Source organism: Sciurus vulgaris, assembly GCF_902686455.1.
Source record: "Sciurus vulgaris genome assembly, chromosome: 1".
NCBI lineage: Eukaryota > Metazoa > Chordata > Mammalia > Rodentia > Sciuridae > Sciurus > Sciurus vulgaris.
In genome coordinates, this window is record NC_136461.1 from 18580204 (window position 1) to 18599928 (window position 19725).

Below are 19725 nucleotides of genomic sequence, written 5' to 3' on the forward strand. Positions count from 1 at the left end.
GATAGATAGATAGATATTAAGTAGAACTGAATCATAGATTTTAAAATAGTATTGTAAAAGTAACTTCATCTAACTCCTTTTCACTGATAGATAACAAAAATTTCCCTAGAAGTTAAGCAACTTGTCAAAGATTCCATAGCTAGGTAATCAGATACTGGTCCCCTGATGATAGTCTTGTTCTTTTTCTTTTTTCTTTTTTTTTTTTTTTTTTCTTTCTATTTTATTGGTTATTTTTAGTTTTGGTTATTTTGATTTATTTTTTTTGTACTTGTAGATGGACAGAGTGCCTTTTTGTTTAGTTTTATGTGATGCTAAGAATTGAACCCAATGCCTCACACATGCTAGGCGTGTGCTCTGTCTCTGAACTACAACCCCAGCCCCCATTCTGATATTATACAAGCATGGAATATATCTTATTCTAATTAGGACCCCAGTCTTGTGGATGTACACAATGTTGAGATTCACTGTGGTGTGTATAGTACTCTTTTTTGCTTGCTTTTCTTTTTTTTGACTGTGCTAGGCATTAAACACTTCTTGAAAGCTAGGCAAACACTTTATTACTGAGTTGTGTCTCCAGCCCTAATTGTAATATCCTTGACATTACTTGCATGATTGAGAGTTTACTATCCATTTAATTTTACTTGTTAAAGTTTTCTCTACCTGTGAGGTCATGGGACCTTTTAATTTAACTTAATGGTAGATATTATTAAATATCAAACATTTGTCTGAAATTTTCCCTCATTAAGTTGGTTGTATTTAATTTAGTCAAACTGTTACATTGATTATGTGTGTGTGTCTCTAGTTGTTTAAGAGATGTGGTCTTGCTTTGTTGCCAATACTGGTCTTGAACTCCTGGGATTCAATCAGTTGTTCTTCCTTAGCCTCCAGAATAGTTTGACTGTAGATGTGTGCTACCACACCTGGCTATTAGTTCCATTCTTTTAAAATTATAGTAGCTAAAGTCATCAGTCTAGAAGGTTGTATTCTTATTTTGGTTTGGATTTTTTGTTTGTGGTTCTGGTGGTTGAACCCAGAGTCTTGTCCATGGTAAGAAAGCATTGTACCACCGAGTTATATCCCCAGCCCCTAGATTTTTTTTTTTATTTTTTTCTTTTAAAGGAATCAAAGGTCTGTTATGGTAGTGCAAGCCTGTAAACCCAGCTGCTGTGGAGACTGAGGCATGAGGATCTCAAGTTCAAGGCTAGCCTGGGCAATTTTAGACCCTCTCTTAAAAAGGGCTGGGGATACTGCTCAGTAGTAGAATACCCCTAGGTTCAATCCCTAGTGCTGGGAAAAAGAAAAAGAACCAGGTGTCTTTTCTGCCATGTTTATTATATACCGTGTTTGTGTGTGTGTGTGTGTGTGTGTGTGTGTGTGTGTGTGTGTGTGTGTGTGTGTGTGTGTGTGTGTGTGAGATGGGGGGGTTGCTGGGAATTGAACTCAGGCCCTTGTGTGTACTCGGCACTACCTCTGAGCTTCATCCCAGCCCTACATAAGATTAAGTTATCTTAATCTTTTTATTTATTTAAATTTTTTTTGAGTTGTAGATTGATATAATACCTTTATTTATTTTTATGTGGTGCTGAGAATCCAACCCAGTGTCTCATACATGCTAGGCAAGCACTTTACCACTGAACCACAACTCCAGCCCAACGTATCCTAATCTTTTTATTTATTTATTTATTTTTAGTTTTAGATGAAGCAATACTTTATTTTATTTATTTATATGTGGTGCTGAAGATCAAATCCAGTGCTTTATACATGCCACACAAGCACACTATCACTGAGCTATAGTACTCAGCCCTCTTTTGATGAACTCAGGGGCACTTGACCACTGAGCCACATCCACAACCCTATTTTGTATTTTATTTAGAGACAGGGTCTCCCTGAATTGCTTAGGGACTTGCTGTTACGGAACCTGACTTTGAATTCACAATCCTCCAGCCTCAGTCTCCTGAGCCTCTGGGATTACAAGACATGCGCCATCACCTCTTAATCTTAACTCTTGATTGTTTTGTTCATGAATCTAACTTGGAGCCTAGTTGACAATATACCTTAATCCTGGCATAAAATAATACATTGTTGTATCTTTAAATTTAAAAAGCTTGCTGTAAGATTCCATCCTCATTAAGGTGTTTTATCTTCAAAATTCTTGAGGGACAGGGTAGAGGTGGATGAAAAGCTTGTAATGCTTTCAACTTTTTCTTAAAGATGAAAATACAGATTGAGAATCCCTCATCTAAAAATCTGAAATCCAGCGTGCTCCAAAACACACAACTGTTTGAGCATGACAAATTTTGGAACATGTTGAATTTCAGATTTTTTGATCAGACATTTCATATTTTTAGAGTTTTGGATTTGCAATGCTCAGTCAGTAAAGTCTTTGAAAATATTCCAGAATTCAAAAAATTCCAAAATCTGAAACACTTCTGGTTTCAAGTGTGGAAAACTGATACTCAACCTGTAGTTGCTGGCATAGTTCAGACTGCCTGCCATACTTCGTAAACCACCGTGGAATGTAGACAGTTGTGATTGAGATGTAGCAATACAGAACCTACCTTTACCATTAAGAGGAGGGTTACTAGAAAGAATATTGGTTTTGTTTTATTTTGTTGTATTGTGTTTTGTATTGTGTTTTTGCAGTGCTGAGGATTAAAGTCAGGACCTTGGGCATGGTAGGCAAGTGAGCTACACACCCAGCCCAGGATGAATTGTTTTTGAGGGGAAAGGAGAGTTGAGGAAATTGTTTTGATGGGAAAGGAGAAGGGAAAGTGGTTGAGGAGAGGAGAGTTCTAGAATCATAAACAAAAAAATCTAGTGATTTTGGGAACTGGAGATGTCTCTAAATACAAATCGCCATATTTCCCTGCTCTAAATCTTGAATGCTTTTGAAAATTATAAAAGATAGAACCCACTTTTGAAACTCTTGCCTTTCCATTTTATAGTATTCTAAAACACACACCAGCCAAAGGTTTAACTTGACATTTTTATAGCGTAGTTCATCAGAATTAGGTGGATTCACTAATATAAATAGATAAACCAACTAGACAAGTGAAAATAATGATAAAAACTTCATCTGTTGATGATGTGTCTTCTGGAAAATTAGAAAAACCATATTCTCTTAGATCACTTGGTTCTTTTCGCCTTGGTTTTGTTTTCAGCATTTTTATTTTGGGGGGGTTATGGACTCAAAACTGAATTTGATGAGTCTTAAGAGAGAGTGGTGCTGTGGATGGAGAATGGAAGTATTACTAAGTTCAGCACAGTCAGCAGCCCATCATGTGCTACTCCCTTACTGTCTTCTGTTCATAATTACACTATGCAGATAGGGACTCTAGGTGAAAGCTGATCATATGGTACTGTTATGGAGGGTTTGAAGTAGATTGCCTACTAGGCTTGAAATCACCAGTCTGCATTAACCTTGTTGACTAGTCTTATGCTGTGGGACATCAAAAACTATGTTCTTTAACTGAGAAATTTCCTTCCTTTTTAGTCCTGAGAGGCTCATACATTTTGTCAGAAATTATTCAGGTTTTTATTTTTTGTTTTATGTTTATGTGTTGTTGTTTTTTCTCTCCAGTCCCAAGATCATCTGAATATAGGAAATCAGATACTTTACATTAGATAATTTGGCTTCCCCATGTTTTAAACAGCTGCTAGTAAAAAGATAGTAGCTGATCTGTACTTACATAATTCCAGGAAAGATTCTAATATCTGTCATCATTAACTGAGTGGGCTCTGTATTGGTAGAGAGAAAAAAGAAATTGGTAGTATTCTTTCTATGGTAGATGTGCTTGGTTTGGAAAAGAGAACTGGGCAGTTGAAAAGAGGAGATATTAGTATTTCTTTTCTCCTTATTCTGTTTTCTGATTACTGAAAGTAATAGATATGTCACTTTACTTTACATTTCTGTCTTACTTGCTTGCATCCCACTGCCCTGTCATATTAGTCCTGTGACCTTGTAATTCTCCTCAAAGTAGTGCATGAAAATTGGAAACAGGTAGAAATGTGAACCTTCTACAGCAAGTTTAATTGGTATTGTCTTCCAAGATTAGACAGGAGTCAGCAGAAGCATCTAGTTTGAAAGAAAAGTTAAAAATCACAGTTGGGTACAAACAAAGGGGCAAGTGAAAAGCAAAATATAAAGTAGAGGATTTCGGTGTGTACCCACTTGAGAGTGCTCACTGTGCTAAAGTGAAACCTGAGAGTTACTAAGAATAACTTCCCATCACCAGGCAGCCAGGTCTGGGGTGTGGGAGAGAGAGAACAAAATCCTGACTCGGATGCTGTGCTCCCTGCTCTAAATAACTGCGCAGGACTGTCCAGTTTGCCTTATTCTTTCGATAGTTTAGATTCATTGCTCACCATCACTGGGGAGCTTTTGGAGGTCAGAAGATTCCGGCACTCCTTGGAAAGGATATTTTTATCAAATTGGATTGTAATTTAGACTTGCCAAACTTCCAGAAAAAGGACCTAATAATGCATTTCCCTTAAAGTAAGTGTTTTTGAAGTTCAGTTTTGTTTATTCAAGTACAAAGGACCGAGTATAAGTTAAAAGTAAAACCATTATTGCCTTTTATTGGTTTATCTTGTGAATGGCATTTGAGATCTTAGATCACACATCTTCCAGTTAGGTTGCTTTGTCTTTCTGCCTGATAGGTCTAATGATGATACCCTCTTGGCCATGTCTGAGGACAGGCAGAAAATGTGTGGTACAGAAGTCAAACTCAAGGAACCTTGCTGCTTCAGTAACTTACAGATGACTGTTCTCTCCACAGATTTTTGCAGTTCAAGTGGAAGCCCTTCTTTCCAGCCTATCAAAAGCCACATAACTATCCCAACAGCCCATGTGATGCCTTCTACTTTGGGGACGTCTCCTGCCAAACCCAATTCTACACCTGCTGGACCCTCTTCCTCCAAGCTTCCTTTGTCAGGGTTGGCAGAAAGTGTGGGGATGACAAGAAATGGGGACTTCGGTTCAGTAAAACGTTCTCCAGGCCTATCTAGAGATCTCATGTATCTCTGTGGTGCTGCTGGAGAAAATGGGATTGAGCAGTCCTGGTTTCCAGCAGTGGGCCATGAAAGAGAGGAAGAGATGAGGAAGTTTGACATTCCTAGCATGGAATCTACCCTCAATCAGTCGGCTGTGATGGAGACACTTTATTCAGATCCCCACTACCGAGTCCACTTCCACAACCCAAGAACTGACACAAACAAGGAGTTGTACAAAGTATTGCCTGAGGCCAAGAAGGCACCAGGCAGTGGGGCTGTCTTTGAGCGGAATGGACCACACCCTAGTAATAGTGGGGTGCTCCCTTTGGGGATCCAACCTGCTCCTGGGCTCTCCAAGCCTCTGTCCTCTCAGGTATGGCAACCAAGCCCTGACCCTTGGCATCCACGAGAGCAATCTTGTGAACTCAGTACTTGTCGGCAGCAGCTGGAGTTGATCCGTTTACAAATGGAGCAAATGCAGGTAGAGACCCTTCTTTCCTTGAATTTTGCAAGTTCCTGTGTTGTTGTTGTTAGAACCATACAGCCTTTGTCCTCTGAATTTTAACTCTAAAAAATAGATCTGTTAAGAAATAAGGAAGATGTTTATAGATAGGAAATGAAGGTTCATGAACTCTTAATCGTTGGGTTTGCTAGTGATCTAAACGCTAAATAGGTTCTCCAAAGTAGAGGATTATAAGGAAAAACCCAAAAAGGTAGGACACTAACTTTGATTGCATACTTTTTGTATACCAGTCAGTAGATTAGATACTTTCACATACAATTTTATTTAATTCTCATAGCACCCTGATGACATAAATGTGGAAACTTACCAGATTTTTAAAATAAATAATCTATCCAGGGTCACAAAACTGGCAAGTGACAAGCTAGTGTTTACAAATTGTCCTTGAACCCCTATGTTCTTTCCCCTCTGCCACTTTTGTATTTTTTTTTTTTTAAAGTCCTTGTGCTGCTAGAACAGGAAGAAAGGGAACGGAATATATTCTCCTTCTCTGGTTGGTGAGGATATCTTAGCTCCTGATTTGCCTCTATTGCCAAATAATAAAAGATAAATGACCTTAGAAACTGAAGCCTTCTACTATCATGTATAATTATAATGCATCAATATTTCTTTTTTGAAGGGATTTAAAAAGAAAAGCTAGAGCCTTTCTGAGCAGGGAGTGTTTAGTTGGCAGAAATTCTCCTGGCAGGTTCTTTCCAGTCATGCATCAGAGCTAAAATTATTTCACAAACATTGACCTTATCAGGCTGAGCTAAAGTGGGCCTTGATTGCAGACTCAGTTGGGTACTGTTCAGGGGTTTCAGGTCCATATGGTCAAGATCAAGCCCCTCTCACCCGTTTGTCTTCCAGCTTCAGAATGGAGCCATCTGCCACCATCCTGCTGCTTTTGCTCCTTTACTGCCCACCTTAGAGCCAGCACAGTGGATTAGTATCTTGAACAGTAATGAACACCTTCTGAAGGAAAAGGAGCTCCTTATTGACAAGTAAGGTGGAAAAGGACCACTGAGGGCATATGATGAGGTCCTCCCAAGGGTGGTTCACTCCCTCTGTTTAAGCCCATGCCTTGCCTCATGGTAGTGCTAGATTGATAGGCGACCTAGTCTTGTATCTGACTAACGTGATAGGCCTGTTGTGTGTTCTGTGTTGGCTTTAAGGAGTGCCAGCTTGCAGCTGTTCTTTCCTCATATTTCTCAGTCATCTTTTTTGTTTGTCTTTCCTTGTTTGGCAAAATATGATGTACAGGGCTGGGATTGTGGATGAGTGCTAGAGTGCTTGCTAGCATGTGTGAGGCACTGGGTTCAATTTTTAGCACTGCATATAAATAAATAAATAAAATAAAGCTCCATCAACAACCAAAAAAATGTATTAAAAAAATTTGATGTTGGGAATAAGGGTGTTTGCTTACGTAGTAAGGATTGTTACCTATCTGTGTAAGGATAATAGGAACTAATATTGTGAGGAGGTTATCAGGATCCCATATCTGATTCTGCTGGCTTTTGCAGGCAGAGGAAACACATATCTCAGTTGGAGCAAAAAGTACGAGAGAGTGAATTACAAGTCCATAGTGCCCTTTTGGGCCGTCCTGCCCCCTTTGGGGATGTCTGCTTGCTGAGGCTACAGGTAAGCATTGGCAGCTGGGACAATATTCTCTTTGTCATAACTCAGTGTTTTCTCTGGAGCTATACAGGAGACATAAAAGGGATCAAGGAACACAGGTGTCCCTGTCCTCAAAGAGTAATTATAAAACACCCTTTAATGTGCCCTTGTGAGGAAAAGGTTTGAGAGGAGAACTGAGTGAAAGTCCAAATGCCTTGGTGTCAGGACACACTTGTGGGGAAAAGGAAGGCAGAATTAGGTAGATGATAAGTTCCTAGAGTTGGTCAGTGTTCTTAGAAGTCCTAATCTACCCATCAGGACCAAAGGGAGGAAAAGGAGGCAGTTGAGGGATTTAGATTTATCCTCATTTTTATTCCATGTTTAGGAGCATCTGAAGAAAACCATACTCTCATTGAGGTCAATGTCTGTGGGGATTGAGAGCTTGAAAAGAAGCCTGCTTTGTTGACCAAGCTTCTGCAACTTGTGCTTTTGAGTGATGGGTATTAAGTAGATTATAGTACTGGCTTTACCACCTAGTAGGCCTGTTAAGGCAATATTCCAACTCACAGAAATACAATGTTAGGGGCTGGGGTTGTAGCTCAGTGATAGAGCGCTTGCCTAGCATGTATGAAGCACTGGGTTTTATCCTTAGCATCACAAATGAGTGAGTGAGTGAGTGAGTGAGTAAATGAATGAATGAATGAACGAATGAACGAACAAATTAAAGGTATTGTGCCCATCTACAACTTAAAAAAAAAAAAAAAAAAAGAATAGAATGTTAGAGTGGCAAGGGCCCATAGGTAAAAATCTAGTTTAGTCCTCAAAGTTACTGATGGAAAAAAGTAAAGTCCAAGGGTGAGGAAGTACTTTGTCTAAGATCACATAGAGAGTGAGTGGAGGGAGCCAGGCCTTGAGCCCAAGTCTTGAGCTGTCTTGTCTTGTGTTCCTTGGTGCATGGGAATGTGCACCAGAATCATCTGGAAGGTTTAACTACAACATAGATTATTGGGATTCATCCACAGAGTTTCTGATTCAATAAACCTACAAATAAGATTCCAAAATTTGCATTTTTAACAGATTCTAGCAATAGATGATGCTGATGCTATTTGTCCTAGGACCACACTTTGAGAAGCTTTGCTTGTAGAAATTGTTGGAGAAAGGCGATGCTTGACCATGAAGTATGTTGGGAATAAATAAAGTACATGTGACTATAAGGGTAGAAAACAGTTGCATATTAAGAATCTTTTTGGCAGGAATTGCAGAGAGAGAATACTTTCTTACGTGCACAGTTTGCACAGAAGACCGAAGCTTTGAGCAAAGAAAAAATCGAGCTCGAAAAGAAACTCTCTGCATCAGAAGTTGAAGTCCAGCTCATCAGGGAGTCTCTCAAAGTGACACTGCAGAAGCATTCAGAGGAAGGGAAGAAACAGGAAGAAAGGGTAAGCTGAGACTCAGGAGGCTGAGGCAGGAGGATTTCAAGGCCAGCCTGCACAACTTGACATGACCCTGTTTCAAAATGTAATGAGAAATAAGGCTGGGGTATAGCTCACTGGTAAGAGTGCTTGTCTAGCATGTGTGAGGCCCTGGCTTCAATCACTAATATTGAAAAAAAGTGGGGGGGTGAGCCAAGGAGTTGATGACTCTGATTCACAAAGGAATTGGCAGTCAGCCCTCTCTGCCAACAGCTATTTTGGTCCCCATTCTTAGAACCAGGAAAAACCAGTTAAGCGAGACCTTTCATTGGCTTCTCACACAGGACCCATCTACTAGAAATGGAACCCCTCCTTTCTGCTTCATCTATTCCACGAAAGTACCACAATCAGGAAAAGTCATTTAATACCCAGGTTGTGATATGCTGCCAGCTGGCCTGGGTAGAAAACCAGCCTGGGCAGCCCAACTAGACGGCACTGTTGCAAGATGTTTAAATGCCTATGGTAAATTGATTCCATTCAGACTGATTTCTCCTCACCTTTCTAAAAAGTAGAGAAAGATTTCACTTGAGCAACTGGTTTGGGAGTGTATTTCTGCCTGTGCTCTTAGAAGATTGCCTTTGGGTCAGATTGGTTATCATTGGAGAAAGTGATTTAAAATCTTTTGATTCTGTTGGTACTTTCATGGTTCTTTTGGTACTTTCAGTTCACAGCTTGCTGTGTATCACATATTCTTAGGGAGAATGACCAGTAGTGTTTAGTCCTGGCTTACTTTTGTCAATCAACTAGAACAGTGCTTCTCAAACTTTTTTTTTTAATTGAGACAGTGTCTCACTATGTTGCCTAGGCCAGTCTCAAACTTCTGGATTCAAGTGATTGGGCTTAGAGTTTCATTGTTTTCAACCCAATATTTCGCTTTCTCTACTGTTACCGGTATCCCTCAGTCTGGAATCACTCCCATTTGATTTCTCCAGAGAATACATCCCCCATCTCCTGTTGGGGAAGCCCAAGGTGAGGGTAATAATCCAGTTAACTTGTATATAGATTTCCATTGAATTTCCCTATTTTTCAGGTCTGTCATTGACACCTGCCTCCAGAGATACTTGGGGCTTCAAGTACAGAGGCTCTTGGGGGTTGTGAGGGACACATTTTCTTCAATGTTGTCTGCAACTTCCACTGTAGATTGTGACTCCTCTGCCTCAAGTCATTTACCCCATCTACCTCCTTACATCTTCTGAAAACATATTAAAATCCCTTACATACTTTTGTCTCTGCTCCTCTGTCTTTTTTTTCTTTTTTTATGGGTTAATGCTTTATTTCCTTCCTTTTATTTTTTTGTATCTTTTGGAAGGGAGAAGAGGTACACATCTATGGTCATTTTTACCTGAAATTAATTATATATATCACTGAAAATCAATTGTGAAATAGACTACCTAAAGTTAACATCAGACTCCTCAGATTTAAGGGTACCGTCTCCAACAAGATGTACTTACTTCAGATGCCAACTGCAAATTCTAGGATTCCGAGGCCATACTTATGATCAACTGGCTACAAATGCAGGTGTTCCTTTGATTCTTGCAGGCTCAGTAGTTCTCTTGAATGACTCCCAGAAGGACAGATGTGGTGGCACATGCCTGTAATCTCAGCAACTTGGGAGCCTAAGGCAGTAGGATTGCAAGTTCAAAGCCAGCCTCAGCAATTTAGTGAAGCCCTAAGCAGCTTAGCAAGACCCCAGTTCAAAATAAAAAGGGCTGGGGATGTGGCTCAGTGGTTAAGTGTCCTAGATTCAATCCCTGGTACCAAGAAAAAAATAAAAAGAATGACTTCCAGAACTCTAGGAAGCACTATATAGATTGGGTGTTTTTTTGTTTTTGTTATTTTAATTTATATTTTTATATGGTGCTGAGGATTGAACCCAGTGCCTCACATGTGCTAGGCAAGCACTCTACCACTGAGCTACTGCCCCAGCCCTTGTTTTGTTTTTGTGATGGCGTCTTAGTATGTTGTCCAGGCTGGTCTTGAACTCCTAGGCTCAAGTGATCTTCCTGCCTCAACCTCACAAGTAATTGGGACTAACAGGTGCATACCACAGTGCCTGGCCTGATTACAGTATTATTATAAAAAATACAATCAGCAATGACCAGATGAAGAATGACATTAGTTGAAGTGTGGGAGAGTTTTAAAATCAGTGCTGTCTCGCTGCACATCCTTATGTTCTACTGGGAAACTCCACCAAGCTTAGGTGTCTAGAGTTTTTATTGGAGTTTATGTGGGCCCCAACCCCTCTGCTACCCCTCCCTGCAGGAGGTCAAACTCAAATGTCAGTGGGTCTTTCTGGTGACCAGCCCCATTCTGAATCTTTATTAGTATAAACTAATAAAGTTTGGCCCTCTAACAAAAATGACTCCCATCCTATTCCAGAATATTCCAAAGGCTTAGAGGTTACCTCCAGGAACCTACCAAAATCTTTATCATAGAACAGAAGTGCTACTGCCAGTATTTAAAAGCTGCCTAAGTAGCCCTCATCCCTGTCCTTAACTGGAAATTTTAAGTTTGTTAACTCTGCAGTTTATATCCCAATCCAAAATTGCAAAATTTGATTAGTTTTCTATCTTTCTTTTTTGGAACCAGGGATTGAACCCAGGGGCTCTTAACCATTGAGCCTTGTCCCCAGCCCCTTTTTTATATTTCATTTAGAAACAGGGTCTCCTTGAGTTGCTCAGGGCCTTGCTGAATTGCTGAGGCTGGGCTTTGAACTCATGATCCTCCTGCCTCAGCCTCCTGAACCACTGGAATTAACAGGTGTTTGCCACCACGCCTGGCAGCTTTCTGTGTTTATTGCAGTAGAACAATATGCACAGCTCTAATGGCAGAGACAGTGGTGACTTTGAAGAAGTTAATGTTCAGGGTCTTATAAAGAGTGTAAGCAGGGCTGGGGTTGTAGCTCAGTGGTAGAGCACTTGCCTAGCAGGTGTGAGGCACTGGGTTCAATTCTCAGCACTGCATATAAATAAAATAAAGGTCATTGACAATTAGAAAAATATATATGTATATATTTTTAAAATATATGTTTTTATTTATATGTAAATATAAATAAAAGAGTGAATGGAGGGGCTGTGGTTGTGGCTCAGTGGAACAGTGCCTGCCTAGCATGCATGAGTCACTGGGTTTGATCCTCAGCACCACTTGAAAGTAAATAAATAAACAAACAAATAAATAAAGGTATTTTGGCCATCTGCAACTTTTAAAAAAAGTTTTACTCCATTTGTGTACAATGAATCAAAATGCATTCTGCTATCATGTATAATTAAACAGAACAAATTAATTAATTTTAATATAGTGAATGGAGACAAATGACCTTTTTTCCTTAGGTCAAAGGTCGTGACAAACATATCAATAATTTGAAAAAGAAATGTCAGAAAGAATCAGAGCAGAACAGAGAAAAGCAGCAGCGTATTGAGACCTTGGAGCGCTACCTGGCCGACCTGCCTACACTGGAAGACCATCAGAAGCAGAGCCAGCAGGTAGCAGCAATGTCTGGGCACACCCAGGACAAGTAGGGGTGGCCAGGCAGGGTAACTTTCTCCTTATCTGCTGTCTGTAGTTACCCTGTAGCTTCCTGAAAGGAAAATCACAAAGGAGTCATGTCCAGGTTTTTATCTGTCTTCTTTGGCTTATTGACCCAAGCATGAGATTCTGTCTCTTAGCTTAAGGACTGTGAGTTGAAGAGCACAGAGCTGCAAGAGAGAGTGGCTGAGCTGGAGAGTTTGCTGGAGGAGACCCAGGCAGCCTGCAGAGAGAAGGAGGAGCAACTGGAAAGCCTGAGACAGAGAGAAGCAGAATTCTCCACCAGACATAGGTAAATACCCCTGTGGAATCAAGGGAAGGAGGAAGGAGCTAGGTTATGGTGCTAGCTACTTCACTCACCTACCTGTATGACTTTGAATGCTTGTGCAAATCTCTTCATCCTTTGAGCTTCATGTTGTTCAGATTATGAATAATAAAGCTGCTAATGGGCAGGGAATGTGTCTTTGGGATGGAGCAAGGGATGTATGGAGGTGCATTGAGGGCTTATTGTATCCTTTGGGAGGATTCAGCCCAATGTCTGGCATATAATCTTGAGTATGTATAAATTGGATGAATGAAACACTTTAGAAACTAGGAAACTAGATATCTGTATATTTTCAAAAGTAGGTCCTGGGGGTTATCCATATTTGGAAACTTTTAAGCCACAGGCTACCAGGAACACCTTTTGTTTCTTCTCAGCCCTTAGAGAATTGCTCTCAATTGCCAGGACAGGTTCTGAGAACAAAACAAGAAGCTATAATGTGCTCCCAGGGTGTCTTAAGGCTCTTCCATATTAATAGCAGTTTTTGAAATTGTGGAGGCTATGTCTCAGCAGCCTCTTGGATCAAATCCAGTTTCTAATGGGTGGATTGAATTTCCCCCATATTCAACCACAGTGACCCTGTTGTTTATCTCAGCAGACGAGCTGTGCTTGAGATGATTGTGAGGGGTGCTGTTGGTCAGTCAGAAGCAAGGTTAGATGACAAAGTTGGCTCTTCCCCAGAATGTGAGTGCTAAGAAATAAGAAGTTCCTCTGTGCTGGGTGTGGTGACACATGCTCATACTGCCAGCTACTCAGGAGGCTTGAAGCAGGAGGATTGCAAGTTTGAGGCCAGCCTGGGTAACTTAAGCAACCCTGTCATAAAATAAAATAAAATATAGTACAATACAATGTAAGATGAAAGTCAACCCAACTTAACTCAGCTCAATAGCAGGATGTTTGCATTTTCCATATTTTCTATAGTAAATATGTGTAGTGCATGTTTATTTTTAAAATATCAAAACAAAGAATACAAGAACCTTGGACTGGGGTTGTAGCTCAGTGGTAAAGCACTTACCTAGCACATGTGAGGCACTGGGTTTGATCCTTAGCACTGCATAAAAATAAAGGGTATTGTATATATCAACAACTAAAAAAAATTTTTAAAAAAAGGATACAAGAGGCTTTAGCAAGTAAAGAATTGATGGTGCATTACATAGATTCTGACCTAGGGAAGAGAACCAACACTGAGTAACTTCAGGGTGGCACACCCCACATTATAGCAGACTTAAGTCTCTATTCCTAGCTGTGGCTTGGAGGGGCCAGAGTAAGTGTCATGCCCAAACACCCAAAAAACAGCAGGAGTCAAACCAGATACTTCTAACTCCAAAGTTCTTGAAGAGGCCACTGTATTTCAGCCTGCAAGATAAACAGTCTGCGGAGGAAACCAGTGGAGAAGGTTCCAAAGTGGAAATGGAGTCCCGGCAGAAGGAATGTGATTCCCTCCGAAAGGTGACCGAGGGTGTCCAGGCTGTAAGGAGGGGTAGGCTGGGAGGGAAAAAAGATTGTGTACTTGGAACGAACCTTGAATTCCTGGTTTTGGACCACCTAGGATCTGCTACTATGAGCTTTTCTGTCTTCTAAGTAATCACTCCTGCATAGTAAGTTTGCGTTTTAGACATTCATCCTTATGACAGGTAAACTTTATTCATCAGAAATACCGGCAGAAGTTAGGGGGGGGCATGCCTCTCATCATCCAGACTAGATGACCCAAAATGGTGCCTTGAAGCTTGGTGCACTTTAGTCATGGCTCAGGTCCATGCAGAACCACGTGCATCAGACAGAGTTCTAACCAGTGAGGTGGCTTGGCTTCCCAATTCAAAAGAGAAGAGGGAGTCAGGGGCCTGCTGGTGAGACTGGTTTCAGGTCAGCAAAAAAGAAGACCCAGAAGTGGTCCAGAGAACACCCAAGGTCTTGAAAGGTCAGGAAGCTGGTTGCTAAGAGTATCCTTGGATAGTCAGTGTAACCAAAATTCAAAGTAGCAACTGTCACAACCCTATTTAGGACCAACATTAAATTGAAATTTTAGCCATGTCCTTTTCCAAAAAAACCACAGTGTTTAGTGGCTGTGTATGACGTTGATTTCACTATAGTTAGGGTGAGGGCTCCCTGCTTCCCCAGTACCATATCACATTCCTACATAAACTTCTGTGTGATCTGAGAACAGGATTGTAAAGCTAGCTAGCCAAATTCAGAATCTGAGTTAGGTTTCTGTAGGTAAAACTAACTAATTTTCATCTTGATCAAAATTAATGGATGGTAGCTAGTGGGGCTGATAGCCAGACCACAGATCCTAGTGTAGTCCTTGCCTTCTCATCTCACCATCAGCCTTGGTAACTTTGCCTTTCAGATTGTAGAGAAGCAACAGCAGAAGATTGATCAATTGTGCTCACAAATACAGGTAAACAGGAGTCCTTGGGATGTAGTGGGTCGGACCTGGTAGAAACTCTAGAATTCAGCCAACATTTCACTTTGTTCTCAGCCATGCAGTTTGCTTAGTGTTAATGATACAAGAAGAATGAAACCCAGTCACTGCTTTTGTGCATACAGTCTTGTTAGGAGAACAGATATGACAGGAGTTTCAGCACAGTGCTTGGGGAGCAAGTACAGAAGAATCAGTGGGAGGAGGTGATGTCACAGAAAGGTTTCTGGAGAGCATGAGCTTTGAAGGATGAGTAGGAGTTAAGCAGGCAGAAAAGAAAAGCTGGGTAGGATGGTACTGGAATTCCAAGGGGAACAGCTTGAGTGGGAACATGGAGGTATGAAACAGCATGGCTTGAACATAGACCTCCACACAGTTTGATGTTGTTAAAGTAGTCATGGACTGCTTAATAATGGGTACAGGGGGATTCATTTTGTCCTAGTCATTACGCAAACATCATAGAGTGTACTTACACAAACTATAGGTGTATGTAGCCCATCATTGATCAAAACATCATTATGCAGCACTTGACTATTCATTGGAAGGTGATAAGAGGAGATTTGGAAGTTCCAGGCTATGGGAGGGTCTTGTCTATGTTAGCTTTTATTCTTTAGGTAGGTGATAGAAACACATTTTAAGGGTATGATGTGGTCAGACTTGCAGTTCAGAATTAAGTGTGGAAGATTGACAGCCTAGAGAAAGGCACAGCCAGGGGACTTTCACAGAAATTCTAGAGATGTTATGGGTGAATGTAGCATAAGGCAGCATAGCAAGGAGGAGATACGAGGGGACAGACTTAATTGACTTTTAGAAGGATTCAGTGACTGACAGGGTGTGGGGGGGTTGAAGAATAGGGAAGAAACAAAGACAGTTAGCTCCTGGTTTCTATTTTAGACCAGAGTGGGAGTGTCCTTAATTGGGTTCTCTAAGAAATCCTGAGCAAAGCAAGTTCACTCATGTTGTTTGGACTAATAGAGGTTTTTTTGGTTTTGTTTTGTGGTACTGGGGAGTGAATCCAGGGGCACTTACCCACTGAGGCACATTCTCAGCCCTTTTTATTTTATTTAAGAGAAAGTGTCTCACTGAGTAATTTATGGCCTCACTAAGTTGCTGAGGCTGGCTTTGAATTCATGATCCTCTTACCTCAGCCTCCCAAGCTGCTGGGATTACAGGGGTACATCACCACACCTGGCACTGAAAGTGGTTCTTTGACCAAACACATGAAATGCACTCCCTCTGAGGAACAACTGATGGCTGTGGTTCTCCCTTTGCCTTTGTTTTTGTTTGGGTTGGATTATATCTAACTAGCTTATCACTTCAAGTCCTTAAGGAGGTAGTCAAACCTAGTGAACATATATATCCATTTAAAAGGCCAGATTTTTAGTAGGGTTCTTTTGTTTTTTTTTGTGGTACTGGTGATTGAACCCAGGGACTCATGCATGTGAGGCAAGTTCTCTACCATTGAGCTATATCCCCAGCACTACTTGGGTTTTTAATGGATCTCCAAGTAGGTTTCCTGGCACCCTGAAGTCTCAAAAAGTTTGAAGAAGCCAAATATTTTATTTTATTTTTAATTTTTATTTTATCTTATCGTGCTGGGGCTTGAACCCAGGGCCTCACACATGTCAAACATGTGCTCTTCCTCTGAGCTAGATCCCTTGTCCTAAGTACAGCATTTTAGATGATACATTTACTCATTATCAGACAATGCAGGGAAATTAATGTCAGGTGAATTTACTAGAATAAGGTGGCTTCATCATGGTCATCTTGGGTATTACGTGGTCATGAGCCTTGGTAGTTATATTTGTACTAATATGAAATGGTGAAATTGCTGGGCATGGTGGTATACACATAATCCCAGTGACTCAGGAGCCTGAGGAAGGAGGATCACAAGTTCAAGACCAGACTGGGCAATTTAGCAAGGCCCTGTCACAAAATAAAAAGGGCTGAGGCTGTAGCTCAGTGGTAAAGTACCTGAGTTCAACCCCCAATACCACCAAAGAAAGGAAAGGTTTAAAAATTTTGCACTTGAAATATCTGTTCAGATCAGTTGCAGAGTGGAGCGGGGAGAACTGGAATGAATAGAATGAGAGACAGGAAAATAAAAAGTATCTCCTCCCTTTGACTTTAATCACCCCTCAACACATGCACACACAGAATACTCACCGGATTAGATGCCTGTGAGTGTGCTCTCCTGCCCCTGTCTGTCTCTGTCAAAAGCATACACAGGGGCATGTGACTGTTAGCTTCTCAAATACAGAGGTTCTTTGGCTGGGTGTGGTAACACCTGCCTATAATCCCAGCAACTCAGGATTTGAGTAGGCAGTAGGATCCTAAGTAGGAGGCCAGCCTGAGCAATTCAGTGAGACCCTGTCTCAAAATAAAAAAAAAACTTTTGCTGGGGAATGATAGTGACCAAGTTATATTGTTATACTGTGTGCACGTATGAATACAGCAATAAATCCCATCACTATGTACAGATATAATGTACCAATAAAAAATGAAAAGGAAGAAAAAATTTAAATGGCTGGGGAGGCAACTTGGTGGTAAGTACCCTGGGTTCAATCCCTAGTACTGCCCCTGCTCCCTGACCCCACCCCCCCATAAAAAAAAGAAAAGACAGGGACTGTTTGGTATTCTTTTCAGTATCCTCAGTGCCTGTCATAGTAAATGCTCAATGAGTATTGAACTCAACCGAATAGCACATTCTCTGCATTCAAAAAAGTTACATTCTAGCACATTCTCTGCATTCAAAAAAGTTACATTCAGCCAGGCATAGTGGCTACACTTGTAATCCCAGCAACTTGAGACAGGAGGATCACAAGTTCGAGGCCACCTTCAGCAATATAGCAAAGTTCTGAACAACTTAGTGAGACCCTGACTCAAAAAATTAAAAGGACTTGGGGAAGCAGCTCAGTGGTGGAGTTCCCTGGGTTCAGTTCTCAGTACAAAAAAAATGTTACATTCAAATGGAGGGAAGATTCATGTATACAGCCAACAGACTATTAAGTAAGGGGTTGGAGAGCTCAGCTGGTAGGGCGCATGCCTTGCAAACACAAGGCCCTGGGTTCAATCCCCAGCACTGCAAAAAAAAAAAAAAAAAATTAAGTAGACGTACACATGAACCTTGATGGACATGCACACAACAGGGTGGCATTAAGTTTAGTTGGCTCTCATGTAGGCCTTGGAGGCTCTTTAGAGTGGCAGAAGAGCAGTCTGAACAAAGGGGAAGAGTAGTGAGTAAAGGCCTTGGAGCCTGGACCCTTTAGGGATGAAGACTAGTCATTCAGTGTGGCTGGAGCAGAGGCTGTGTAGAGTTAGTAAAAAAGAGACAGGGATAGGAAAAAGAATTTGAATGGCCTCGTATACCCTGCTGAGAAGCTGGCCTCAGTTTTGTATGTGATCAGAGGCAGTAGAGGGTTGAAATGGGAAGTCACAGATGAGGTCTACTCTAAAATATCCACTGGGTGCGGTGGTGCATGCCTGTAATCACAGAGACACTGGAGGCTGAGGCAGGCAGATTGCAAGGCCTGGGCAATTTAAATACTGCCTCAGAAAAGGGGGATCAGGAGACTGGGTTTGCGGCTCAGTGGTAGAGCGCTTGCCTGGCATGGGTGGGGCACTGGGTTTAATCCTCCACACCTCATAGAAATGGATAAATAAAATAAAGGTATCGTGTCCATCTACAACTAAAGAATAAAAAGGGGGGTCAGGTGGGGTTGCATATTGGCATATGGTAGCATATGCCCATAATCCCAGCAGCTGGAGAGGTTGAGGCAGCATGTTGCAAGTTCAAGGCCAGCCTCAGCAATTTAACAAGGCCCTAAGCATCTTAGTGAAACCCTGTCTCCAGATAAAAAATAAAAAGGACTGGGGATGTGACTCAGTGGTAAGCGCCCCTGAATTCAGTCTCTGGTACCAAAAGGAAGAGGGTTGTCTGAGGGTGTAGCCAGTGATAGAATTCCCCATTATCCCCACTACCAGGAAAAATTATAGTAATAATAATAATCTCTTAGTAGCAGTGTGAGTAGCGTAGGACTTCGCTATAATAGTCCAGCCCCAGAGATGATGTGATCTGAACCAGATTTGTTATTCCTTGGTGTTTTCACCTTGCTGTGGGATTCAGAGCCTAGAGCAAGAACTAGCTCAAGAAGATGGAACAAGCCAGGCCCTGAGAGAGGAGGCCCAGCGGAGGGAGACAGCCCTGCAGCAACTGCGCACAGCTGTGAAAGAGGTGAGCAGCATTGACTAGGCCCCTTGGTACATAGTTCTCTGTGTGCCCTTATAAGAACCCCAGTTGGGAGAGGTGCCTGCTGAGCTTTTTTGAGCAGAGGACTGGGAAGATACATTGCTTCATTCTTTATGTTAAAGACCCTAACTAAAACTTTATTATTATTCCTGGCCATATTAACCAAGAGTGCCTTTGGCTTAGTAGTCCTCATGCAGTAAACAAAGCTGTCAGTAGAGGGCCACCAAGTGCCAAGTGCCTAGAAAGGAGTTTACCAGAGCTAGGATTGTCACACGACCTGGTGGGGGTGTAGGGGAGGGGCTGAACTTCAGAACCTTTAAAACAGAATAAAGGTAGGAAGAGAGGAGAAAGGATCAGGCTCCCAGAAAGAGGGAGAGAAAGAGACATGGGTATACATGAAGAGCTGGTCTGTGTAGTGCAGCTTATTTCCAATGAGCTAAGGGTTTGAAAAGACAGGACACCTTCAGTTCTCCATCCTCAGTCTCTGCCTTCTCCAGCTGCACAGCCAGTGGTCTCTAACTGTCATGTTGTCTTACTTGCCCCCTTTATTCCTCTGACAGCCTGTGATCAGGCTGGCTGGTGGCCACTTTTGTCAGGGTGACAGGGAGAGATTGAAACCAGTGTCTCCTC

General features: G+C 41.4%; 1 protein-coding gene across 3 annotated transcripts in view; it reads left to right on the forward strand.

Annotated features, from left to right (window-relative positions):
• CEP85 (centrosomal protein 85) overlaps positions 1 to 19725 on the forward strand; it is a 40219-nt gene that overhangs the window by 17742 nt on the left and 2752 nt on the right. For 2 of the 3 annotated variants that reach the window (XM_079150062.1, XM_079150063.1), the window contains 9 exons: positions 4779 to 5473; positions 6362 to 6495; positions 7015 to 7132; positions 8362 to 8547; positions 11910 to 12062; positions 12246 to 12397; positions 13783 to 13876; positions 14775 to 14825; positions 18973 to 19080. In XM_079150062.1, the coding sequence (XP_079006188.1) occupies positions 4779 to 5473; positions 6362 to 6495; positions 7015 to 7132; positions 8362 to 8547; positions 11910 to 12062; positions 12246 to 12397; positions 13783 to 13876; positions 14775 to 14825; positions 18973 to 19080 (1691 nt within the window). Of the gene's footprint in view, positions 1 to 4204; positions 4496 to 4778; positions 5474 to 6361; positions 6496 to 7014; positions 7133 to 8361; positions 8548 to 11909; positions 12063 to 12245; positions 12398 to 13782; positions 13877 to 14774; positions 14826 to 18972; positions 19081 to 19725 lie in introns of those variants that run through there. The other variant, XM_079150064.1, reaches the window with a different exon arrangement.